The 27,704-nt window shown below is 48.0% G+C and overlaps 1 protein-coding gene across 2 annotated transcripts in view; it reads left to right on the forward strand.

The window, feature by feature from the left end:
* LOC142585704 (diacylglycerol kinase theta) overlaps positions 1 to 21,499 on the forward strand; it is a 67,156-nt gene extending 45,657 nt beyond the window's left edge. The window contains exons 18-20 of one of the 2 annotated variants that reach the window (XM_075696669.1): positions 1,603 to 1,768; positions 4,056 to 4,154; positions 17,800 to 21,499. In XM_075696669.1, the coding sequence (XP_075552784.1) occupies positions 1,603 to 1,768; positions 4,056 to 4,154; positions 17,800 to 17,934 (400 nt within the window). In that variant the 3' untranslated portion in view covers positions 17,935 to 21,499. Of the gene's footprint in view, positions 1 to 1,602; positions 1,769 to 4,055; positions 4,155 to 6,338; positions 13,633 to 17,799 lie in introns of those variants that run through there. The other variant, XM_075696670.1, reaches the window with a different exon arrangement.
* Positions 21,500 to 27,704: the final 6,205 nt, after the last annotated feature.

Genomic DNA, 27,704 nt, shown 5'->3' on the forward strand with positions numbered 1-27,704 from the left:
AGTTTTAGATGAGGTGGACACAACAAGCTTTAAGTATGGCGGAGCTTCTCGCTTCCTCCCCAGAAAAAAGTACGCCTATCCTGTTGAAAGTCTGAAAGTTTATTTAACATAATTAACATATACAATGGCAAAGTACACACTTTTGGGACCCAACAATTTTGTTAAAGGGTCCCATTTAAACTGCAAAATGCTTAAAATATTAAAAGGGGTGAACGATTGATCGATTAACATTCCAATCGATTGCTGCTTTGCTGATGATTAATGTTTTACTGAGAATAATCGATTGAGGTACCAAGCAAAATCAGGAAAGCCCCGATGCCTCTGCTTTGCGCGCTCAGCAAGGAAGGACAGATCGAGCTTTAGTGTTCCGTCTCAGACGGCGCCTGTAGGTCTCTCGGCATAAAAGCCAACCGTGCGAGCACCTCTTCAGCGCAGCTGGTATGATTGTTAATAAGCAAATGAATGATCTAGACTTCTAGGGTACGTTGACAAAGTTCTTTGCCTACGCAGCTGAGCCTTTGATTGAGTGCGAGTGACTTTGACATGCTTGATATGGCCACTCACGCCTAGTGTTGCTGACATGCAACTGCCGATTGATATAGCGTGATCTGTTTTCTCCTGTAGTATTTGCGGACGTCGCCACCACCATAAAACGTCGATTTCTTCCCTCCCTCTGGCTGCTTTAAGAATTGCCTTTTCCTAAAGTAATTGTACATTGGGACGTGTTGCCATATGGTGTGGTTACCTCACCTTACTCGATTTTTTTATTCTAGTACGTATAACATCAGCACTTTAATATTCTCTGACCCTTGGTCCGCTACGACCGCTAATTAGCTTTCTAGCTTTTATGCATACGTTGTGCCTCCTTTCTTGTTATTGAGCAAATATCGTTTCACTCCTGCAAGAATACTTATTGTACTTTAAGAGCTGTTTGCATCCACCCTTATAATAACCCGAATTAGAGCTGACAAATTAATAAATGAAATGGAACGAACGAACGAACGAACGAACGAACGAACGAACGAACGAACGAACGAACGAACGAACGAACGAACGAACGAGCGAGCGAGCGAACGAGCGAGCGAACGAACGAACGAACGAACGAACGAACGAACGAACGAACGAACGAACGAACGAACGAACGAACGAACGAACGAACGAACGAACGAACGAACGAACGAACGTAGATTACTAGTTTGTATTCCTTTGGTTATTGAGAAACCGTTTCACTCCAGCATGAATATTGATTGTACTTTAAGAACCATTTGCATCCACTTCTGTAATAGCCTGAAAGAGGGCTCACAGTATTAATAACAGAACTGGAATGAATGAATGAACAAAAGAATGAATGAATAAGTGAATGGACACAGATGACTTGTTTCGTTGATCATTTAACTCATGTTTACGTACTTCCAAAAATCCTTTTAATTGATTAATTATTCGATTAAAACTTTCCAATTTATCAGGCTAAAGATTTTGGTCAATGCTTCAAACGCATCCCCTTTGAAAAAGGGTTGGCAGCTCGTGCGAGGAAGGTCATGCTTTTCCCATTCTTCAACGTGCGAGACCCTGCAATGTAAGCGCCATCTGGTGTCGTCGCAGTTGGGGTTCCGGTGCTAACCCCTGGGGGCCCGAGAAGGAGGACATGTTCTCGAAACCGACGCACTACGACGGTATGCTCGAGGTCGTTGGCGTTACGGGAGTCGTCCACATGGGCCAGATTCAGAGCGGGCTGCGCAGCGCCATCCGCATCGCGCAGGGGGGACACGTGAGTAGCATCACTTTTCTCTTCTATAGCCTCCGAGATCGAGCAGCGCGCGCTGCGCCGCCCGATCTCGGGGACCAGGCTTCCTCGCAAATTCTTTCTTTCCACGACGCCAGAGGGCCACGTCAGCAATCAATCAGCGGTGTCACACGTGCCGGTTCAGCTGTTGTTGAGCGCTACCTTTGTTGCGCTTACTCCGGCTCGTACAGGTTTTAAGGCAGCCTCACTCACGTTGAGGCGTGAAACTCATTGTCGTTTAACTCATTTAATTGGCAATTCAGCTGCCAATTGAATGAGTTATATTTAACAGTGACCTTACATCCGCAAGTAGGCGCCGGAACACGGATGGCTGGACATTGACAGTGTACCTTCGGTACTCGTACAGGTGTCCATAACAGATGTGGGAAGTCCAGAGTACATATTAAAGCAGCAGCATTGAGCAGTGCAAAATACATACGGCGTCATACAAAACCGTGTGCTGTAGTGGGCTTGTAAACGCAAAGTCGCTCAAAACGCGTCGGACGCCCTACCGTAGTGCTTCTTCCCAATGTCTCTGTCTAATATTTGACATCCTTGAGTTTATCTCGAGGTGACTAATATTCGTTTTTGTGCTTTTGATAAGCATCTCGTTCTTCTTGATACACTGCATGAGTTCTGTCCGCCTGCCGCGTCTTCAGTGCTCCCTGTTCGTCACATGACTACCCTCATAATAGGCGTTGAAATCATCGTCAGCGTTAGGCATGCACAGCGCCGCCTTCCCTGCGATTATTGTTATCACCGTAACGTTCTGGGTTACACGCATGCACGAGTATGCGCGACACAGAGGGAGAAAAAAATAAATAAACAAAGGTTACTAAAGAGGTTGGCTTCTCCTCATAATATCTCTTATTGTGGAGAAGGCAACGTTATGAACAATTCCTAACGAGATTTAAATGCGCAGAGAACGACATGTACGCACGACTGCGTGTAAAATAACACCACAGCGTAGCGTAACCACGTAAATAGTGATCGAATGGTCGACACAGAACATACGCACATTTACGCTGCATGTCTTGTTTGCTGTACAAAATTCGTGCGGAATTACGCGATGTCAAAGATTTCCTTAGCATATAGTTCCCGCCTAGGTTAGGAACTATACTCCGAATTTAGCTTTATTGCAGTGTTACATGGTGGTAACGTTACGTTAGTATTTCTGCGTTCTACATGATAATTATTAGACTTGCACGTGTCGTACAGGATGTGGCTGCTTGTCGTCCTGTCTGTTCTCTCGTATTCACATTATAGTCTATGACCTTGCAATTACCTTATTATTAAGCCTTTAGTTGTTTACGCATGACAATCTCACAAGATTACGCGCAGTCAGCGGGCGGTAGAATTCGTGCCTTAAGGCACACGTCTTTGTGTGACTCGAATGCCCACCTGCGCTGCTCCGTGTATGGTGAAAAAAAAAAAAAAGCTCTTGTACACGTGAAAGTCTAACGACGAACAAAGGTGCACGTCAAAACTTTAGGTTCCTGCTAATGACTGCTCAGTGAAGCGAAAAATAAGGCTACCCGGCGCAGGACCGCTGATAAAAACCACGGAGAAAGAATAGAGGGAAGGCTGATAAAGCGGGCGTTATCAACGTTCCATCCATATTTTTAAGCGGCAATGAATTCGTCCTTGGTACGGAGGAGTAAACACCCGAGGATTTAGTGCTCGTGCACCAGCAATGTAATTATCCGAGGCGCTTCCGGAAGTAAAATTTAGTTGACAGTAGCGTTTTGTTTGTCTCCGTTGCTGTCCTACGAGCCTTATTAGCGCAAGAAACTTCATATTACGCCTCTGTTGACTCATAGAAGATTTTAAACAGTCTTCCATTAAATTACCAAGAAATGTTGCGCTCAGATCGAGAAGGTAGCTCTATTTCGTGGCTTGGTGTTATCCGTAATAAATTCTCAGCCGTGTTAAAAGGTTAATCCTCAAGAAAGTGTAACCGGCATCTAATACGTCACGTGCTTAGAGTACTCGCTCCAAAAAATTTTACGCTTTTTGGAGCTTATCTCGTCCCAAACAATATTCGTAGTTTATCTTGCTTGTAAACAGCGTGCGCACGTCAGCGTTTATATACATGGCAGGAGATTAACGCAGTGCTAAAGAATGAAAGTACGCGGAAGACAGATGAGGATTATCGTTTGGTTACAAAACAAGTTCCAGAACTCGCAGGGTTTTTCTTTAATTGCATGCTTACACCCCTTGCTCGGACGGTGCGATCAAATGACAACTCTGTTTCTGCGATGTCGCCTTCCAGTTGCGGATAAGGCTACACACAGAAATGCCCGTTCAAGTCGACGGCGAGCCTTGGATCCAGGCGCCTGGCGAAGTCGTCGTGCTCAGATCGGCCTTGAAGGTAAGCGCCGCGGTGGTCTGTGCAGACTCGAGACTGTTCCACGGATATGCTCAGCTCGCAATGCCCTTCGCAGCTCGGAAAAGCGTGCCCTTGGGAAATAGGGCGTCGAAATACTGTCCAGCGGCCGCGAATTTCGCAGCTGACCGCCTCGCAGCGATTCTAAATCACGTCGCATTCAAACGTACCCGACTCCAGGTAAGGCTGCCCTCATGCAGGCCTCGACATTTGCTGACACTTCGTCGTAACTGTGCGTGCTTGCGTGACATCGCAGACAGCCGCTCAATGCGGGCGCTATCGATATTGCCGAATACGCTCCGGGGCATTCGTTATCACGTAGGAATATTAGCAGCCGTGGAACACTCTCGAAGTAAGCAATATTGTCGAACATGTTTTGCTGTAATTTATCACGGGAGGTGGGTGAGTGCAACGATAACATGCCGACCTAGTAAATCTTGCGGCTAACTAATGTAGGGATGGCTTGGCCCACACTGTGAAACTCGGAACATTTTGTGTAAATTTATTATGCTTATCGTAACGAGTTTTATCTATCTGCTTTGGGAGAAAGCACATGACTCTACTACTAAAAAAAGCCAAAACCAAACGGCACCAATCGATGGCAGAATCGCTGGCTTAAAAAAAAAAAAGCGCCTTTATGATCCGTCAATAGGATCTTGCTGCAAAGTAGAAAGGGTGTACTAAGGCTTTAGAATTTCGACACAGCTGCCGTTGATTAAATTATGTTTTTGGTTTGGTGCGTTATTCGAATGGTTGATTGAATCCTTGCCTGCCTTGCACATCCTCTGTATGCTTCCCTGAGAAACACGGTGAGCATGTGTCGTGAATGTTCCCGAAGTCAGTATGTCCCTTTTTCGTTCTCATTCAAGATTTTCTTAATTTCCACTCTTAACTGCATACACACCCTTCCAAGGTCCCGAAAACGTGCTGGTGTTTTGTCACTCTTGCCAGAAAAGGCAGCGCACGAGTCGACACGTTACGAATGCTCGCAGTACCAGACTCGAACAATTAATTGCAATTCTTGCGATAACATAATTGTATAATTAGCATCAGGGCAAGAAATAGACATAACATATAGCTGAAAGTCTCGACGAACTAAGAATAACATTCACTTGAAAGTTATGCTGTAATTATTGTTAAATAACATGGTAAGAGTGCAGTAGAACGTGGCAAAACTATACTTCGTGTTGCCTTTGCTCTAACCATAATTACAAGTGGAAAATTAGCTGAATATAAGACCTGTGCTGCCGCCGCCGCTGCTGAACATAACAAGGTTTAGCGCCCACAATGTTTGCTTCTGCGTCCTCGCCTCAGGTTGAATTTCAGTACAGGTGGCTTCGCACTGCTTATTTAGAGCCATTGGAGAGCTGGAACATTATTCGTAAAGTGGGTTACCATGCTGTGGAGACGTGGCGTGTAAGCGCCCAGCGTTTGCCGATCTCTTTGCTGTGGCCGCAATGTATTCTGAGCGCCGCGACTTTATTGTTGCAGCGACAGCCAGAACGAAATTATGATTATACGATTTTGTGGTTGCACTGTTAGCCGAGCTTCGTACAGAACACTTGCATTACAGTCTGAAGCAGTACCTGACAGTCAGGAATCGGATGTCTGTGGACGTTGCAAGGCGCGGACGTAGATAACTTTCGCATAGCTTTCTGAAGTTCGCAGAATTCCTATATCTGCCAAACCCCGGTGAAAAACGAGGCAAGGATACAGTATGTGGTACTTTGCATTTTTTTCCCTTTTTCTTTCTGCTTGATTATGTGCCACCGCTGTAGCCGAAGCACTTGTACACTTTTTGCTTGCCGCCTTGCCGCCAAAGGGCCGTACTCGAAACCCTCTCACTCACTGTTCTTTCCTTCCCCTTTTCTCCTCCCGACCCGCTTCTCCTCCACCTCCTTGTTTCTCACTACCACGGCTCGCCGTTCCGCCCACCTTTTTTTACCCTACCCCCATTTCTCGCCCTCGTCGTCTCCTCTTACCGTCCACGCTGCGTTGGGATTCGAATCTCTGAATCAAAATGCGCATCCCGCGCTCTTTGCCGTGCGCAAAACACAACGACCACGAATTGGCGTAAACGCGGTCGCGGCGACGCACACGTTGCAACAACAAAAACATTAAAAAAAATAACATAACACACACACAATCGCGTAACGTCGCCGTCGTCAGGCCACCATGCTCAGGAAAAGCAAGATGAAGCGACGCAACACGGAGCCCATGCTGGCCTCGTCGAGCGGCGAGAAGTCCTCCGAAGACTGACGAGGCGGGCAGCGGCCCCGGCACAACACGACGGCCACCACCGACGCGGCGACGACCGCCGCCGCACTGCCGCCGCCGAGCCAGCAGTGGGGGCGATCCCGCCGCGGAGAAGCCAGCGGCCGAAGGCATCGGCGCCGGCGCGGCGCGAACCCGGTCGCCCACGGTGTGGTGCTGGCGTTCCTGCACGCCTGCTGCTGCGGCGCCGCATACCTGCTCGGACCGGGCGAACAGCGCCGCCCTCCGCGCGACGACGGCTGAGGACTGCTCTCTTTCGCTCAGTTGGCTCCGCGCCGCCGGACTCTTGCTACATCTCTCCCTCCGGACGGCGACAGTGCGGGAAGGGGTGGCCGAGGTTGTGAAGGGGTAGGGACACGATGCACGGGACCCGCTGACGCCGTTTCGCCGCCGCCGACCGACTACCGGCCTATGTCGAGCTCCTGCCGATGCTGCTTCGCTTTGACCCCCTGCGCGCGGGGACGGCCGTGCGCTTCTCCGTCGCTGAGCTCGCACACGAGACGGGAGCAGGGACGCTCACTTCTCTCTCGAATCTGTTACGCTGTTACTTACTTCTCGGTCTATTCTTGGCATTGTTTGTACGACGACGAGTTCAGTCTCCTCGAACATCCCGTGGAACCCCGCCCGCAGCCCACACTCACTACGATGACAACGCAGGCTTGCTGGAACCTGTCTCGGTTTCTTGTACAGGCGGCCGCCGCACAAGCGCCTTTCTCTCTCGGCTCCCGAAAACCTACGGTTTTGCACTGAGAACGCCCCGCTGTTTATTGGGCCACAGCTGCGCCCCCTCTTCTTCGCAGGAAGGGGGGGCGCGACCGTGCGTGCGCACTGTTGTTCTTTAGGGCGCGGCGCAATATGTGTGACTGTGTGCGTGTGTGTGTGTGAGTGTGCGCAACGCTGCGTAGCTGGCGTAGCGTCTCTGCAGCGTCGACAAATTTAGGCCTGTTCCTATTGCGACACTTGGCGTAGAAAGCCTCGGCCGTTCGAAGGTATACCCATCTTATTCAGGCCCCGCACAACAAGCAAGTTATCGAATCCCCATAGTGATTTTGACATCCGCAGTTGTTCTTTTTTTTTTTTTTGTACTTAACCATACGGATCGAAGAACCACTATTTCCCGCACTGACGAGCAGTCTGAGCATTTAGACGAAGCTGCAGCCTCAGTTGACCGTAGGGCAAGCTACGACTTCTCACGGAATGCGTCGTCATGGGCTGAACAAATAACCCGGAAACAGCACCATAACAACGGCGTCACTTTAATGTCTTTTTTGTTTGTTTTGTTCGTGCTTGCAGGTAGCAGTCGCGCAAGTATGGCTGCTAAGCGCTGAACAGTCAAGGAGAGTGGGTTGTAGCTCCCAATTAAACTGCTCACTTTAGATAGCCGCAAGGCTTTAGAAGGCCTGCCCGAAAGGAACATCACTACGTGTCCTCAGGTGCTAAGTTAAGTAAGCGTCGCGTGCTTTGCCTGCGGGCGATCCTTGCTTTGCAAGCAATCTCGGCTCGCTCGTCCGGTCGTGAGAATCTAAACCGTGCGATACGACGGCCTAGCCAGTTTCCGCCAGCCTTACTATTCGGACACCTTTCTTTACTTCCTCAACAACTTGGGCTGCAGAAAGCGCGACGTACCGATCCTAAGCGCGGATTTCTGAGCCCCTGAGGAAATCCCCGACCAACCGGACGAATCACCTATATTAGTATGAGCATATATACTTATTTCTGTGCTGCATACGTTTGTTCTTTTCTTTACGAGAACACGAGGTGGCGGTTATGCTGCAGAATTACTTTCTGTCCGAGTTTGCTGCCAGACACTTGAAGGAAGGCGACTGATTAGCGAACAGGGCGAATTATTAAAGTACAAGGAAGTGGTGAGAGACACGAAGAAGAAGAAAACATGAACCGTTCCATTTCTTGTTTCGAACACGTCGCGAAGCTGAAGTGCTTAGTAGTGGGTAGGCGGCTGGATTTCTGGATTCTATGTGGTTCAGTGTGTGGTTGACACACGTTTAGTGACAGAACATAGCTTTCCGATGGTTTCTGATATAATAGTATAAAAACTACAAGGTTGTACACACTTCAGTCTTCACTCGTTGCATGCGTTGTTCTTCGCCGGTGACGAAGCCAATCGATCATTGTCGCGAGTGGTCGAACGACCAGTCCCTGCGAAGCATTGGTTGGCACGCACTCGCCTTGGGTGTCCACTAGGGCAGGTGGTTAATTGCCATGGTTCCCGAGTCGAGGCTGCTGGTTTTGTCGTCACCACCTTCCTTTCATTCAAACGGCTGGCACTGTATTTTACCTTCTAGTGACGCTAGTACTAGTTACGTACCTAGTACAGCAGTAGATACTTTATACAGGGCGTTTCCAACGGCTGCGTTAGAGTAAAATAGTAGTTTTCGATCGAAATAGGTTGGTCTCCGCTGTTGAGTCGTTAGAACCAGCACCTCAAAAAAAAAAAAAAAAAAAAAAAAAAAGGGAGATCAGCGGGGCGTTAAGCTTTGCAAGCCGACATTTCAGATTACTCAAATTAGTCAGCCTTGCTGTCAAGAGGCAATACCCTCAGCCGAGCGCCTAGTTTATCATTCAAAGATAAGACGTAGTCATTCACAGCTGTGCTGAAGAAGGCGCCTTGCTCTAGTACTTTCGGAGTGATCATTAATAAGTAAAGAAGTTAACTGGGGGGGTCTCATTATGCAGTCTGCTGTACCGCTATGTGAATCTAATCCAGTGCATATTTCTTCGAGTGGAACTTCGTGCCACCAAAGAAACGCCCCGTATAAAGAGCGTAGAGAAACTGAGCAGTATAAAATGCGTTATATACATAATATAAATAAAGAGGGAGAGTACGAGGGACAACTCTCAGTGAAACGAGAACAGCGAAGACGTCAAACGCATTTTACACGGTGGACACTGACACTGTCACACACGGGCCTTGCGTTTTTTCAGGTGCTGCGCGAGCATGCGCGCGTTATTGTCCACGATCATTCGCCGCACCCCTTTTGAGGTCGAAGCTTGTACATTGCGCGTCCCCTATGTAGAGTACGACACTGCGTTTTTGAAATTGTACGTGCCCCAGCACCGTATCACGAGTGCGGTTGATCACATGCATTTCCTCGTTGCAGCAACGTAGGCGCGCCACAATTCAGCGCAGGTGGTGAAGTATAATAGAGTGAGCGAATGGAAAACGGCGCGGTCTGTATAATCTGTATAGACTCGTGACGACTCGACCGTTTACTGTATCTTTTTCTTTTCTATAGGAATACGTTAATAATCGATTATGCAAACATACGAGTGCTAACGTTGTTTCAGGTGCGTGTGTGACGCGAATCAACCGGTGATGTTACGTTGCAAATAAAGCGAGCCTAACTGGCCTGAAATAGTCTTTCGAGTAGTTTTGAATGGCCCGCGCCTATCATCCCTACGTAGCTACGCCGTATTGTGCGACGGGAATCATTTTGCGAGCGCTGTAGATTGTCGGTGTTACTTTGCCCAGAACTACACTTTCGTTAGCGTTCGGTATTCGTCCCTGTCAATGTAGTTGCTGTTTTTTTTTAATCGCTGCCTACATGCTTCCTCCGGTTAGGAGAGCGACACACATAAGCACTAGCCTTTCCATGACGGCAACTGTGGACGGCTTCTAGACATTCAGACAATGTTTACGTTGCGTTTCCTTAACCCCACTGAAACGTTAGCGTATTGCCAGTCAAGCAATTTCACTTGCCTTTCGCACTGTTTCTTCGGAACTCTCGAGATTTCCTTACCGATTCCATAAACGATAGCGTGGGAAACAGAGAGAAACAATGAACTCAATATTTAGTGCTTTAGTAGCGAAATTCCTTTTGTACATACGTGCTGACTGTGTGTGCAACCGTGAGACTTCCTTGAGTTATGCTTTCTTTTTAATTGACCGACACAAAATTCTTGCCTTGCGACGCTTTACTCAATCTAACTCAACAGCACATAGAAGCGCTCGTAACTGCGAGTCTTGAGGTGGGCCACCTGCAGGAAGCGAAACTTCACGCGCTGTTTATTAGTATAAATGCCGCAAGAATGTGAGGCCAGCTTAACTAAGGGAGTGACCCCTGTTTTGCCGAACCAAATTCATAAAAAAATAAAGAATAACACGAGAGTGAATGTTCAAAAAGCGCGGTCAGCTTCAACGGCAGGTTTACACTTGTGGGGAATTAGTTGTTCGAATAGGATGAGCTGAAATATCCCTGTTTAAGTGTGTGGCACTGTATCGTTGATGCTATTTATACCTGTCGCTTAGAGGTAGACCTGAGACGTAAAACGTTTAATCGTTTCGTGGTGTACTCAACTCACAGTTGTCTCGTTGACAAGATCACGCTAGCCACATTCGTCTCTTTGAATGGTTGATTTAGTCCAATTTGGTTTCCTTTTACTGATGGCAGACACCCACCATAGGGGATCAGCCAAGCGCCGGATAAAATCAGAAGAGCTTTAGTTCTGACTATAAATGCAAGGAAAACATTCGAGTCAACTTTGTCTTCTTCTTCATCGGCCTTAGGAAGCTCCAAGATTTTCATTGAATGGTCAGTTCATCAGGGTACAAAAGCGCGGAAGGGTTGTTGAGATCAAAGGCCGAACTTGTTTTGAAACTGTAATGTAAATTAACCGACTTTCTTCTTTTTTTTTCTCAAGATGCTTTTTTGCTAGGAAATAATTTTTTTTTTGTTCGTAGTGCCTGCCTGCTTGGCTTCCAGAATGGAACAACGCGTGGTAGCTCGACGCTTCCTTCGCCGCTCCGTGAAAGTGGCGTTTAAGAAACAAGCTCGGTCATGATCGTGGGAGAAATTGTTGCTATACCCGCACACGCTGGGCCCCTCGGTGCGCCCAAATTGCTGGAATATGTTTAGGTCTCGACTCCACTGACGGCATCGTACGAGGACAACTATAGCGCTCCGCCGGCTGGTATATACGCGGCTTTTCGACGTTGACTTGAGAAAAACAACCGTTGCGCGGTTCATTTTCGCGCTCACTAGTACGCCTCCGTGCCGCCTCTCGCGCCGGAAATTGTGCCGATTTGAAATAAAGGCAAAAAGAAAATTAAACAAGACATCGAAAGACTGCCTTGCTATGCCCATCGCGCTAGAGTACCAGGCGAGTAACGTCATAACAGTGAAAAAGAGGAGGAAGCAGAAGAAAGAGTTACCAGATCTTCGTATGCTATTCGAGAAAGAAGCAATTGAAATATGCGGTTCCTTAAAGTCGGCCCGAATAACCACGGCTAGAAAAAGCAGGAAACAGGCTACCCGCTGGCCTACGTTCTAAGCGGGGTTACAGCATGATGCACGAATCACGAGCCGGAGTTTAGTGAGGCATTGGAGAAGAATCGCTTCAATCTGTATCACTGCTGTATCGCCGCATTCGCCGCGGTAAACAAGTCACGAGACGGAAGTGCTTTGATTTCGTCGCGCGAAGAAGGAACACAGCTTTGTAGCATGCGCATTTATGCTTAGGACGCCGCCTTGTGTTGAGCACGTCGAACCCCAGGGTGGACTTTCTTTAACGACTTATCTGCATCCAGTTAACCGAGCGTCCACTTCCACGAGATGATGCGTCGGTCTTCAGCTGTTCTGAGACGTTTGCCGTGAAATGCCGTACAATATGATACACCGTTTCGTTCCGGATTTATGCCCATCAAATTTGCTTCTCCTATTGTACTCACGTAGCAAAAAAAAAAAAAAAAACTTTTAAGGCTTAAGCTTAAGTGCCTTTTTCTTGTACATGACTGAAAATCGTTCTCCTGTTTTTCTTTTTTGTCATACTAGAGATAATTTTTTTTCTCGTCTCGTGACCTCAGGATATCGCTCCTCGCATTCGGTTGTCGCACTGTACGCTTGATTTTACGGCATTTTGATTCACGGTATAGCTAAGCCTATTTCTTGCGTGGGGAAGCCATATTAGACGAAAGAAGGAAGCGTCTTGGGGACGAGCATTTCGCCCACGACTTAATGCGCCCAAACGGAAGCGCTTCTTTGTACAGACGTTTCGGATTCAGCTCGTCTTTCGTTGGCGCCGCTCCTCCGCGATGCTTTCTTTTCTTCTTTCTTTCTTTCATTCATTCTTTCTTCCCTTTTGCGTTCGGGGCACCACGTGTGAATGCCTTTCACGTAGCGCGCGCGACAGCGGCGTCGCGACAGTGCGGTGTGTGCCTGTGTGAGTGTGGCGGCCATCTTGTTCTTTATTCCCCCCCCCCTCCATTTCCCTTTCCTGTATCTCTCTATCTGCGGGAAGTGCATGCATGCGTGCGTGCGTGCGTGTGCTACTATTGCGAGCGTGTGCGTGTGTATATCACCCGAACGAAGGGGCCTGTATATAGCGGTCTATACATAAAACAACACTACTTATTTGTATAGCTAGGGTGTTTTCTTATCTATATCGAGTTTGGATCTTGTGCACCTGACGAAGACGACGAAAACGGTGACGGCGAACGCGACGCAGGAGAGAGAGAAAAAAAAATGAATTAAAAAAAAAGAGGAAAAGTCGCCCGTCGCGCCACACACACCATTCCTTCTGGCTCTAGGTTTATATGCTTTGTAGAGTCTCTTTCCTATAGTCTCGCCAGGCGTCACGTTATAGGCAGTCATGTGCAATGCACAATGTGAATATATATACTTGATAATTGATGTTCCAACACTACTACAGATAATACAGGTAATGCGGGAACGCGATGTACCGCGCTGTGGAGAGAGATAGCGAGAGAGAGAGGAAAAAAAAATGTGTGTCACGTGCAGAGGCAGTCAGTCTTTGTGATTTAATCACTCTCTTCAACGACGGTCGGTGGTTGCATTTTCACGCCCGGGTCGAGTGCACCTTGCGCGCGGATCGTTTTAAAACGAGAAAGTACGAAGTAGAGTTCTTCACGCCGTAGGTATACATACATTACTGCAGTTTAAACGCGGTCAGTGGCAAGTAGCTATGTTTCAAAGCGAGGCCTCTTTAGCGCCGGTCCATCGCGGACGCACCCTTAATGGAAATCCCGGCATACAAGACTATGTTTCGGTGCAAATTGTATAGTATGTGTTATTCTGATTTTCCGTTTTCCTTCTCATGCTCGAGTGTCCATACGAAGGTTCTACTTGTAGTGTGCGTAAGAGAGATTTGGTTGCTATCTTCTCGAATAAAAAAAGGGAAAAAAAAAGATTAAAGCTCTGCGCTGTAAGTTGTACGTGTCGTCGTTTATGTGCGCCTGCGCTCGTACACGAAACCGCCTTCTGGAGTGAAGGCTCCGTGTAGCGCCAAGGCAAGCGTCGCGTCGAGCGCTGTCCGCTCGGCATGTGTTTGTCGTCGCTGTTTTAAAAGACTGCAGACAAATGGCAAGACAGGTGACATTGTAGCGACAGCCTGAAGGGCACAAAGCACACGGGCGCAATGTAACAGCGAAAGAAGAATGACGGACAGACGAACAGGCGGCTGTACGTTGCGTGCACGTATTTTGTGCCCTTCAGGCTGCGGTTAAGATGTACCAGCTCTCCGAGCAACAAGTTCTTCTAGGCGACATTGAGAATCGGCTGCCCCAATGCACATTTAGGAAAGCGACGCTACTACTTCCCTGGTTTGACACGTGCACACTACAGAGGCACACGCGTAATGCATAATAAGCGTTCATAACTACGTGCAATAAAAACACTAGCACATGCGCACGAAGAGGTGCTATATTGTTCAAGTATAAGTTCAAGAGCAAGCACTCTGCGTTATAAGCAGATTTCTCAGCGAAAGCCGTTGAGCCGTAGTGTTCCAACCAATGTTTTTTTTTTTTTTTTTTTTTAGCGTCACTCAATTTGATTCTCCTGGCCTCTTAGTACAGTAACGCCAGGGGTACACCGACATAACAGGTACTTACGTTTGGCGAGCACGAGCGCTCAAATTTGTTCGAAGACTGTTCTCGCCAGGTCTTGCAGTCCATCTCTGTGGCACTGCAGACTGCTGGATTCAATAATTGCATGGCATTGGAAGCGTTGGCGACTGCTTCCACCGGATCTTCCACAAAGTTTGCTTGTCACATGGAGAAATATAAATGACATTGGTATAGAAGAAAACAAAACAAGCAGAGCACAATGACCAGCACATTAGCGCCGACATACTTGAATCGATCGCAAGCATAGTGAAAGCATTAGGATGCTACAATGAAGGCACAAACGGTCGGCGCGAGCGGGAACCGCAAAACAGTAATGCAGAAACAGTGTCTAGGCTTTGCGGTTGGTACAGCGTCGAAGCACCAGTCACAATTCTTACATCTTATCGTTATAAGCTTTTATTAGATCGCTACACGTGCTTTAGCGCCCATGCACGACGGATTGCCGGGGTAGCGCTGAGAAATAATGAAAGCCAGCGATTACCACAACGAATTCGCCTCTGATGACGAACAGAATGCCCTTCAAATCCCGTATAACGGTCTTACGAGGTGAACGCAGCGTGAACAAAGCCTTGCTGCGGGTTGGATATTGAAAGTGCCTAAAACACGTGGCTGTGCGGCTCCATCATATCGTGCTGCGTCGTGGTATAGTTTCTCAAGGCATATAAGAGACACTATGAAACACTTGCCTTATCTTTCTTCGTATTGGAGGTGTGCGGGACGGAGAGAGAGTGAGCACTTGTTTTTCGCAAAGCAAGTGACAGGCACTCTACTGCTTAACAGCTCAGAAACACATAACAAAGGAGCAGCAACAAAAAAAGAAAAGTAGATGCTGTTGCGACAGTGAACCAGCACTCGCTATTTGTCACTTTCGGCGCGTGATCGAATTTATGACTGGAATCTGTGAACTCGAAAGGCCAGTAGAACGCGATTACTCGCTGCATCAGGCCGAACCTGACCACCCGATGGCTTCTCAACAGATGTATATGCTAAAAGGAACGCCTCTCAAACCTACTTTCCATACCACGTAGGCCCGATGTGCCCTCGTCTGATGAGAAGACAACATCGCTTTTATGCATGCGGTAACCTGAAAGAACAGACATTCTACATTCTACAAGATATGTAATGTGCCAGTTTTTCTGGTACGCCCTTCCAATCCCTGCCAAAATATGTGCCACCGTTCCTTTAAAAGACTGCCACGCGTACACCTAAGCTCATTTGCACCAGGCACGCCCGCATGCCCTGCTAAGCAGCTCGAGGTCATGAACCTGCCCACGCAGCTGGCTGTAGTCGATTGCACAGTTTGCACCTCCTCCATGCACTCACGTGCGACGTGAATGACTGCTCTCCTGTGTTGCCACTCCGTTCTTTCTCACGAGTCTTACGTTGGCCCTGCATCTTACACCTCCCGGTCCCCGCTATCTCTGTCTTACCGTTATCCTCGTACGGCTGCTCATTTGTTTCCACTGTATGATGCGTTTGCAACGTCAGACAACGAGGAACGCACAGGTACGGTTTTCATCCAACAGCACCTTCTTCTAGGAGGCGCGTTCAGGGTTGACCGGGATTTCTGTTAACGCTGCTAAAACCAGATCTGGGGCCATATTTTGTAACGATTCATTTCATATTTCATTCTAGTCGTTCTGCTTCATTGGCTCGATAGAGGTCAAGCTGCCGTTATCACAGCTTGGTTGGCCACTCGGGGCGAAGATAACAAAAAAAAAAAAGGAAGTAATGACGGAATGCGAATTTGATCGTTACAAAATTTGACCCCTGATATAGATATGAAACTGCAGTTCAAGCGTACACGGACATACATTAGCGTCACCGTTTTGGCACTTTTGTGGATCTTGCGGCGTAGAAGAAAACTGGTTGCTGTAACAACCTGAGCAGGACTGCTCTTCTTGGTCGGTCCGCATGGTGTGTTTGCCGGCACTTCACAAACTGTCGAGACCATCCGTACATTCGATTCCATAACAGCACTTGTACTCCGCGCACCGCGCTATGCCAATGATATTCAAAGAAGTTTGCTTGAAGCAGTGTATCAATGTAATTTTTTTCAAGCTCGATCACGTATTGATTGCATCGCGACCACCGACATAAGAATCACTGCCATGATAACCAACATTTCTGCGCGTAAACGATAACGCTATACTGCTCGAAAACATTACTGTCGTGTTCGTGTTTCTTCATAGTTTATAAATGAAAAACCCGGTCAACTCTGAACGGCCTTGAACATTACCCTATCCGCCCACTCTTCGTTGGAGTGGCCTGAATTCTGAAGTTTTCTGTGACAGAAGCAGAACCACACTTTTCCCTTCTCATTACGCGCTGCAAGGCGATGTTTGTTTATTAGGCACAGTGTGAGAGACAAACATTCGAGGAGAGACGTGTGATATTTATTCAATGGGGCTGTTGGCATGCGCAATCCAGCGAAAGATGGCAAGCAGTCTTCTCCGTTACTTCGTGCCTTCGACTTGCCGGTGAACCCTTTGAGTCAGGAACGATTTGCTCTGTGGCGCAAATTTACGTGAAAGACACAAAGTTTAATGCGACGTATTTAGCTGGCTAAAATCCATAAGCGGACGAAAGCGGATATTGTTCTGTTCTGTTTTCGGTATTATATTTTCTTGACGACTTTTCTCATCGCTGAACATATTCTACTCAATTTTCGACAGGGCATGTCGGTTTCACGTTTTATTTCATAAATTTCTCGCACGAACGGCATTTCAGGTTTATATACCTTGCGCACTACGATGTCAGAATCAGGAACCGAATGTGCGAACAACCGTTTGCGAACAAATGTTGGATCGCAGCTATCAGTAATCATTATGCAGTTTCTTCGTTCTTGCCAGAAGAGGAAGAAAACAATACGGCTGATCCAAACTATCTTGCAAGTGCAAACGAAACTACCGCTGCTATGACCTACAACATATATACTTCGCACATTCAGTGAACACACTAAGGTGAAAAAATAATCGCCGTTTCCGCACATGTAGAGAATATCCATAAGCCACCACTGACCCTGTGCTCGAAGACCCCATCATCGTCATCGTCACCGTCGCCACCAACGGGTGGAAGCAAAAACGACAGTATGGCTTCTGTCGTATGGCGTCGGCCGATCGCGCAGGCGCATCCTTATTGCCTGCACACGATCGGAACGCTATCTGCTACTTCCACACGCGACTGTAGTAGACAACAAAACACTTGCGCAGCCACACCACCATTGAGTGACTCACACACGACAGTCGGACCCTGCCCAAACCCTTTGCCTTCCTTCCTCTTCATCTCTGCACACTCTTCTCTCGCTACTCTTTAGCGCCTAGAAGGCTGGCGCCCTTTCTTTAACGACTTCTCTCTCATCCTCCTCCTTTTTTTCCGTTCCTTTCTTCTTCTTCTTTTTTTATTTTTCTGTCCGCTCTTTTCCTGTTCCTCTGCTTCTCTACCCCCCGCCACTCCCGATCCCCTTGGTGCCCGCAGGCCACGATGCTCAAGAAGAGCAAGAGCAAGATCCGGCGCCGCAACACAGAGCCGACCATGGTTCTGGCGAGCCTGGAAGGCCCGCCGCAGCCGCCTCCGACGACCAGCACGAGCCACACCATGGGACCCTTCTGAGGGAGGGTCTCTCTCAATGTCTTCGTGGGACTCTTTCAGCCAGGACAGCTAAATTTGCAGTGCGTGCGCGCCTTCGACGAAAGTTCTTTGTGCGTGCTGACGTTGCGGCAGTGACGGACCGCTAACATAAAGGGGGGGGGGGAGCACCCTACTACTTGCTCGGGGGGCCGCCTTCGCGTTGCCGGCTTCCCCCGCTTTTATCTCTTTCTAGTTTCTCGACGCAGTGGGATGCAGGGCAGTGCGACACACTGTTCTGCCACGCATGTCACCTCTCGCGTGACCTCCCGTTTGGTGGTCCACGCAGCAAAAGTTCGTCGCTGACGGCTGTCTGTAGCAATGCGCGATGTGGAACTGAACAAGTGGACTTCAGGGCGCCACATGTGAAAGCAACTTGTAGCCAGTCACGTAGAAGATCGTGTGGTCAGGGTTAGCGACCTGTTCCGGCAGGACTGTGCTCGCTATCGCACTCTCAAGTGCAGTCGGACACCACTCTAGGCTAAATGCTTCGACGCGTCTCTTTGGAATCGCTTACAGCACGTAGAGAGCCGGTGGTGGTTCTGTTATCACCTTAGCTCAGCTTGTCACACTATGCAAGTGCTTTAAGATCTTGTGCTCACTCGCAGTAGCAAAGGACAAAACACATAAGGACACAATAGCTGATCCAGACGTGCGCATAAAATGAGGTAAAAATACCTTGCGCTTTGACCACCCTACACTTGCGAAAGTGAGGCACAAAGCTTGAGACGAATGCGCCTGGTTAACCCATCACATAAAATAAAAAGAAGGATAGGAAAGTTTCCTTGAGAACCCAGCTGCGTATTTGCAGCCGGACGTCAACTGGCTGGAGTACGCTGGAACACCGCCGGTACTGCTGAAGCTCCGAAACTTATTGTATCTTTTGGCCCGTAGCCCATCGCAGCTATTGCGTCGCATGATCCGCACTAATGTTCGACGAATGCTAATCGTATTCTCTCATTTGGTTCTTCGTGTCTCACAAGCGGATAGCCAGCGTCTTCGCGACTGTGCTCGTATCATCTAATGTTTCCTGCGTGTCTTGTCGTATTAGTATGTACCTCGTGGAAGTGCTGCAGAGGTCCTTGTGGCCCGCATTCTTCGGATTTCGTTTGTCTTCTCTTTCTCTCTCTTTTCAACACGATGCGTACTGTGCCATTCCTCTACGTCTCGCCTGGCTGAAGTACTGGGTCGGTATGGGTGACGATCGAGCCTCGCTCGGCCCATACACAGCCGCCATCGAAGGCAAGACGTGTCTTGTTGCGCTTCCCGTTTCCCTTCAAGCATACGCGACTGCTTCCTTCTGCACCATTATTCTCGCTCTTTAAACTCAACCATATCCGAGTCATTCCAGCCTTTGGATGCGTACAAACAGAGAGGAAGGATATACCTACACCGCTATACTTTCGCTTCGATGTGGTTTGTTGGTCGGTCAGCGGCATTTCGTGGGCCCGAGCGTCGAGAGGGCTCAAAAAGTTGCAGCACTTGCTTTTGTAGGCTATATACATATATCCATCTCTATAACATGTAAATACGGTAGCTGTTATTACGAGGCTTTATCCTTCAGTTCACAATGAGTAAGTGACCGTAGCTCTAAATAAACACGGGCAGAAGTTTCATTCCTTGAGGTGTAGTTGCGAAGTTTTCTATAGAGCACGTGTTCGTACACCCTGTACCTTTCCGCAGGCTATTATCAATCTAGGCAACTAGGGAAAAACCCACTTTTAGCAGAAATGTATATATCTATAGACGTGCGTAACTCACGAGCTGGTGTTGTGACGGAAAACGTATAACAGGCGCGCCCCTCATTGGAAGCTAGTACCGCATCTGTTAGACGATAGGTGGGCAGTTGAGGTTCGGATTCCAGGGCATCGTCAGCCGTCATGACGTGTAGCCTTGTGCTTTCAGCAGTGGAACAGCACCCGACGCACCGTTGTCGTAAAGGACACTCATCCAGGTGTACATTATAACCGTTTACGGCTTTGAAAGGAACTTGTTGCACAAAAGCTTTTGATATGCAATACAGAAATGCATTTGTTTGCAGAGAGTTACCGAAGGGGAAAAAAAAGTGGCGTTGAAGGCAGCCCTGTTTGCACCTATTATACAGAGCCGCCGGGATATTTTGGTTAGACGGCGTGTAGTAAGCTGTTTTCTGGTACGGCGCAGTGGTGGTGTTTTGCCGTGCTTAAACCTTGATGCTGAATTCTTATTTCTCGTTCAGCTGACGGTATATCTCGTGGAGATATTGTTTCTGGAGAACCAATTATTAGACGTCTGTGTGTAGCTTGTCATCGTAGGCACTCAAGGTTAAGCTCATGTACAACCAGTCGCAAAGAGTGTGGTACCGCATTTGCGTCTTTGAGAGCACGAAATATTGCAACACGCATTCAACATAATAAACCTGAATAAAAAATATACATGTGTAAACGAAAGGATAAACCTATAGGAAGGTTATGCGCTATAGAGGGAAGCATCGAAGCTACCTGCCATGAACGCGAAATGTTATGACGACATCAACATCTCGCACCCGGAACGCATGCAGTTACCATCGCGAACTTAGTCCTAGCGTTTCTTTGTTGCAGTGCAGGCGGTTGTTCGTAATTGATTAAACACAGAAAAGAAAGTGCTCCGCTTAGCCACGAACATGTCGGCGCAGGTGACACGGAAGCGGGCTCGAGTCTGTTAGCAGTCACGCAACATAGTTTCAACACACACACACGTTGTCATGTACTTGTCCGTCATAACCGAGGCAGTGCTGCTTTTCACAGGTAGCTAGTAGCATCCACCATTCGGCGGCGCCCACGATGAGCAGCTCGTAGCCAACCCCAATTTACGAGACATGTGCGTAAAAACTCAAGTTCGAGTTGCTTTGCATTGTCCCGCCGGTCCTCGTCGTGTATTCCAGCCGTCAGGCGCCTGTATTGCCCGGAAATCTTCGATCCACTTGAGTCCGATTCCCGCTCAAAAGACAGGGCCGAGTGGTTCTGTCGTACCCTGTGTAATTAGCCAGAACACACATCCCCTCTTGCTTGGGCACTGTTGTAGGAGAACGTGCCGCGCCAGAAGCAAAGCTCGCTTGAGTTTCAGGTGTAGCGAAGCGTAGGAAACACACGTGCATCTTTAGGCATAGACACACAGCCACGGCGAAGCATACACTGCTTTGTAGGAGTGCTAATTAAAAAGGTAAAAAAAAATGCAGTTAACCGCGCGACACTTTCCTGACGTGACACGCAGCTAGAGCTCGCAACACGTCGGCTACTAATATATATATCGTAAAAGCGAAATACTTTGTCCACGAGCTGTACACATGTTGATAGGCATGACGATAATAAACGATTTATGTCACGGATTTGCACCGTGTTATATTTGCTCTCCCTGCGATGATCAGCAGCGGTCGAACATGTGCAGCCGTACAACCCGTAGCCAACGTTTCGATTGGGGTACTTGCTCCGCCAGGCCGAGGATATATCCTTATCGAAACGTTGCATGGCTTCGGGCTGAGGCTGCCATTATTCTACGACTGCTGATAAATTAAAGCGTCCATCTTCCTGTGGCTTCTTCTTCGTCTTGTTTTATCTTCTCGTAACGGCAACACGAGGGGCCGTATACACAAGGCATTACCGTCACCCTGGGCACAGCGCTTGCATGCTTGACATGGCATGGATGAAACGGTAAGTTCAGAGTTACTCTGCCGTTCCTACCAAAATGCACCTAGTGCGGCGTCAACTCAGCTACACTCGGTAAGTTTGACCTTGCTTGCCGATTTCTTACCACGAAGATATTGCAAAAAAAAAAAAAAATGAGCAAGTCACTCCGGGATAGTGGCCCACTGCACGAAAGGAAAACAATGTCGCCACAGATCGAAAAGAGCAATAGTTTAGCTTCTGCTCTTCCTCTTGTAAAAGATTATTGAAAAGCTCAGGCACCATTTATGAGCTCTTGTCCAGCGCAGTTTTCAAAATTCAATCGTTTATTTAGACGAGCGCCAAGCGCCATGGGTGGGCACCTTACACCTTTGCAAGAATCCAGCATACGTTCCACACTATTACAGGTTGAAATGCCAATCACTCGAACGCATGCTAGTCTGCCGACTTGCGCATATTGCCCTTGCCTGTATCTTGGGGCTCAGCGCTGGAAAGGGTTAAACAGGACGCATACTAATGACTCACGTTCTCTTACGTACAGTCAACCACAAAAGTATACAGACCACGGGATCTCTGGAAACGTTCAGTTTCCGAGCAGCCCGTAACAGTATAGTCGGTAAAACCGATCATCACAATGTCGTTCACGTATACTGGTAGAGGCTGTAAATGCGAGTACTGCAGGCTGTGTTGTGAGGCTGCGTAGATATTAAGCCCTTTCTCGGATTTCGTATTCCCTAAAATATTGCGGTTGACTGCGCCTTATCGCATGCGTTATCTCGAGGGAGAACGGAAAATTCTTTGCGTCTTTGTTTCTCTTTTACCCGTCGCGGTAGCCCAGTGGCTGTGGCGTCGGGCTGCTGAGGTCACGGGTTCGATCCCGGTCAGACGCTCAAAACTACGCCTACGGCATGCCTCATAATCACATCGTGGTTTTGGCACGTAAAGCCCCAAATCTAACTTAATTTAGTTTGTTTGGTTCTCTGCTTGTTCCAGCCAGCACGCGCGCACTTTCACGCTCAGAATGCGTCACACTGCTCTGTTTCGCAAAAGCCAAGGCGGTGGATTGTAAGCCGCAGTTGACGTCAGTCAATCGGGAGAGCCATCATACTAACGCGCGCTTCCTTACTCCGTGCAGTGTCGTACGCACAATCTCCAGCGCAGTTTCGAATGCCATGCACACGCCTTCCAGCTTGAACTAATCCAGCGCCACGTATGATTGTGAAACGGAGTGCAAGCTTTATATGGTCTCAGAACTAAAAACAAAAGCTACAGTAGAGAAAGCCCCTTTAGAATAATTCTTTGCTCAATGATGGTTTCTCGATGCTTTCGTGACCACTGCTTGCACATACAGAATACTGCCACAAATAAAACACACCAAAATGTTGACAATTATTTTACTGACGCAATACAGTTACTTATCATATAAACGAAAACGGTGACCTTGGTCTTCAGTGTTACTGACAAAAGAAAAACGCAAGTAAACCTCTAGACGTGCACAACGCGGAGCTGTCCGGTCTAAAAATGAAATCAAACGAGCTCAAACGGCACTGCCCAAGGTTGCGGTCATTGAAGTGTGAATGTAAGTATAATTTATGAAGAGATAAGCCAGAAAATCTATATCCACAAGCGTCAACAATGGTCATTACTGAAATAATGCAAGAACAACCAATCGCATCTCAGCAGAAGGGCCCACAGATGTGTTTCAGCTAGCACACACATACAGAGGCATGCAGAGGAGCTATACGCACATGCACACACTCTGACGCACACGCACACTCGCACACGCAAATTTAACGCACATGTTGGAACCTATGTGAAGTGGTTAATTAAACACAGTGTTTAACTGTAACAGGTTAGTTAACTACAGTACGCGATGCGTACAGTATTTATTTTTCATTCGATACCTCGTGTAACAAACCTGCTAGAAGTGTATGCACACATGCTTTAATGTTTGGATAACAGCGCAAAGACAGCAGAGGGGACAGAAGAGAGAACAGAGCGCTGTAGGCATTGAAAAGGGCCCGTTGTACGAGAAATGTAATTAAGAAGGGTGTAGGATTGGGCTTGTTGGTAAAACATCCTTTAAAGTTTGAATAATAGTGCAAGGACAGCAGAGCAGACAGAAGAGGGAACAGAGCTTTCTGTTATCTCTTCTTCCCCTCTGCTGTCCTTGCGCTGTTATTCAAACTTTAAAGAATGTATTATCAACAAACCCAATCCTACACCCTTCTTATGCGCACACACACACTCACGCGCACACACACGCCCGCACGCATGCAAGCACGCACGCACGCACGCAGACGCGCACACACAAACAGAGCGTGCACGCTCTAGTATAACAATAATGCAACAAATTGGCCTCAAATAAGTGCATCTCAGCGCAATATGAGCTAATCGACGCGTCAGTGCTGCAAGAGCTTTCTCGCTATTAAAAATGCCTCCATCAGCTCACGTGCCACCTTATTGCCACTCGAGCCCAGAAATCTTAACAAGCGAAAAGCACGGCTCACATGAGTAGGCATTGCAGTGCGCGCGCGTGCGTGTCCTTCCTTTGTACGTCACCTTTTGCTCATACAAACAAGATTTAGCGTCGATACTTCTGTCGGTCGAAGCATCGATTGGAATAGCAAATTAGTAGACAGCTATACGAAGTAAGGATATTATCTTTATCGGCCGTATAAACTTGTAAACATTCGCTTACTATCTGAATTAACAAGCGAAGTGTCACTCGCGCACAAGCAAACATGAACACATCTTACTCGATGACCGCGGAAACTCGCTCTGAAAACGCTGGTGTGAGTAAGAGTGCCGGCGGCAACGGGCCAATTGACCTTCGTGCCGCCTTTCGCTTCAACGTTAACTAAGCGGCCAAAACACAGCGCACACGAAGCTATCAGCACTCGGCCCACTCTGTCCCAAGATTGGGTCCGCGCGGCTGCGCCATACGTAGCAGCCACCGGAGTTGAACGTCCCCCCCACCCTCTGTCCCCTCCTCCGGGTGGCTTGCGCGCGACGGAAGAAGGCGCGCTTACAGCACACTTTCCTTCCTCGCACGAGCGAGATTGAGCCGCCATCGTCGGCTCATCCTTGCACGCTCTCTCTCGCACATATAGCATACGGCGCGCAGCGACGATGTTATTGCCCTTAGGCTTTATACGCGACATCACGGCGACGGCAGCAATACGCCTGGAGTGTCCAGTTGCTATCGCAGTAATACAAAGAGACACTTGTCGGGATGGTACACACCGAGTTCTTCCCACTCCAAAGCACCACCACGGCTGCGGGAGCACAAGCTTCGGAATGAGTGAGTGAAAATCTTTAAATAAGGGCTGGCACACAGGCCTGCGTGGGAAAAGAGATTAATAGCCACCCTGAAGGTCAGCAGCTGTAACAAACTCCCAGAGGGAGCTGACGATAACAGACCGGGCGTACAGGTGTGTTGGGCAGATTCTGTTCGCTGCCACGTTTTAGCATGTCTCTTGCTTCGAATTAAGCATTCCGAAGCGTCATGGCAAACCACGGTGTCGCAAACTCAACTCACGCATTTCCAATTACGCTTACTCCTCTCACTAGTCTTTATGTTCGAGCGCTCTTATCAGTTGTGAAAAGGTTCAGCGCAAAGTGCCTGATGGTTAGACAATCGGACTTCTGTGCGGGGGAACCAGAACAGAACAAAAAAGCTGCACGCGACTAGTCGCCCGGAATTCTTTCGTATTTTGCGGACTTTCCTTCAGGTTTGGAAAAAAAAAAAACTTTAATGTAGCGTGTATTGAGCAACAGAAAGCTGGATAAGGAATTTTTCGGCGTGGTCTACAATTTCACCATTGACACTCTTGCTCGGAATATAATAGTTGAGCAGTTTATTAATTACCAACAACTAATTATGTAATTAGGCGAAATACAATAATAGTCAGACTTGCTTCAAGCGGCGGCAAACAACATTAAATCGGTTCTGTTCAGCTACGTAGCACTTGCGTATACTCAAATTTTGGCGCAATTTACGTGGGACACTCAGTATATGGACACAGCAGTAATCAACGCAAGGGCTGCTATAGCCTGGCACACCTATAGAGGCCGACACAACCAAGTTGCATGTATATCGAGGGCGATCGATCTGCAACAAGAGAGGCGGAGATATGAGTCTAAGAGCCCGACATGGGTCTAAATGTACTCAGACTCGCCGTAGGCAGTCAGGGCGCGCGCGTCTCACAGGACAGAGAGCCGGACAGTGAGAAAGATCAAGTCACTGACACCGTGAGCTGCAAGCATGTGGACACATACTCACTTCACACTGGTTTCTGAGCTATGCCCATACTCCAGAAAACGAGTAATCTGATGCGGCCACGCGAGGGAAGATCCTAATCCTACAAGGTCCTAATCGCGAATACAGTGCAAGAAATATTGAGTGCGCACTCGTCAGATATAGCACCACACGAGGAAATGTATGGACATGAGTAATACAGCAGACAAGTGAAAGCAGAACACGAGGCTGCGATTAAATGTCTGCTGCCGGAAGAACCAGACCTCATTCCACAAGAATACGGACGAGCGAGCAAAGTTCACATTTACGGTATATTTTGCAGCGATTGAGATTAGCATTGAAATAGTTGCGAGTATGTATGTAACCTGTTTCCGTCAAAGTATTTTTGTATAATAAGCATCATGCCAGCGTTCGCATACTGCCCCTCGCATTCGTGCCACTGTTCGCGCCTTCGTCGTCTTTTTCCACAGCTGGTTCCGATGCCGCTCATCTTGCTAGCGTTCCCATACTGCCACTCCCTCTGCGAATGCGCTGACGGCAATGACCCACTGCCATTCGATGCGGTGATTTCGGTCTCAAATTATCTTTGCCATAGCCTCAATATATCGCGAAGTGAAAACACGCATACAACTGCGCTCAAATTTTGCATTAGCGTGTATCGTCGGACATTTTTTTTTTTTGATGACTTCACACGGGTGTGGCGTATCTGGGATCTGGCTATCTTGTAACTCCTTCCAGAAAAAATAATGGTAAGTAACTTGTAGACGTCGTATGAAACTGAACATGTTCTCAAATAATACCTCGCCAGGCTGAGGACCCGTAGCAGTAGTCAGCAACGAAGGGTGTAATATAAAAGGAGTACGATTAATAGTAATCGCTCGTATAGAGCGCGCGATACCTTACAACTAGCGCCACCTACCCAGCATGCGCTTACTGGATACATTGAAGTCGCCAAAATCTCCTGACGTAGACTTAAAAAAAATAAAAACAAGCTGAGGTCGTATCGCTTCGAACACGAAACCCGAAAGATAATTTCTGACTTCAATGGTTTCCCCGGTTCTGAACTCATTTCTACAGCAAAACTCTCCCAGAGGTCAGAGTCCTTTTCTGTTATGTCATAATATTTTTCTGCGTCCTAAAGAATGCCCGCAAACCTTGGGAAAAGAATCGCGTGACGTGCACGCTTGCGCGTCCCGATTGCAGTGCTCTCATACGTGCCGCGTATGAACGAACAGCGCAGTTAGCCCAGAAAGTAAGCTGCCCTGTCTGCTTATCACTACAATGAACCGCCGCGAGGAAAACGCACCATCGGCGTAAATTGCGCGACCAACACCTGCGTCGCTTCGCTGTCACTTTTTAAGCGGCAGCACACCAGAATGAATGCGCTGTTCGTTCATATGCAGCACGTTTGAGACCACTGCAATCGTGGCGCGCAAGCGAGCACGTGACGTGGTCTCCTTATTCAAGCGAAGCTTGTATTGCCTCACTCGTGTCGGTGTCGTGTTTCCGTGCGAAAAAACCTAAGCCGCACGAAAATAAAAATTGCTTGTCGGGCTGCGGATTCGAATCGCCGACCACCTAACATATTCAGCCACGGTCGGTTTTTTTTCTTTCATGGTATTTATTACAGTAGCATGCAATCCGATAAAACATTCACCAGTTTGGCGAGGTGCCTATCCTTACTACCCTTCTAAAGCGGAACCAACGTTTCCACCCGAAGTATGAACGCAGGCTTTTTTAGACCTGCTTGTTCTGCCATGGGTCTAGCCGGTGCGCGACGAGTTCGCGTCCTCGCCGGACCTGCAATAAAGTTTTTTCACTCACTCATTCTGCCAACACCGCGGGCGTCACCT

Source organism: Dermacentor variabilis, chromosome 6 (assembly GCF_050947875.1).
Source record: "Dermacentor variabilis isolate Ectoservices chromosome 6, ASM5094787v1, whole genome shotgun sequence".
Lineage (NCBI taxonomy): Eukaryota > Metazoa > Arthropoda > Arachnida > Ixodida > Ixodidae > Dermacentor > Dermacentor variabilis.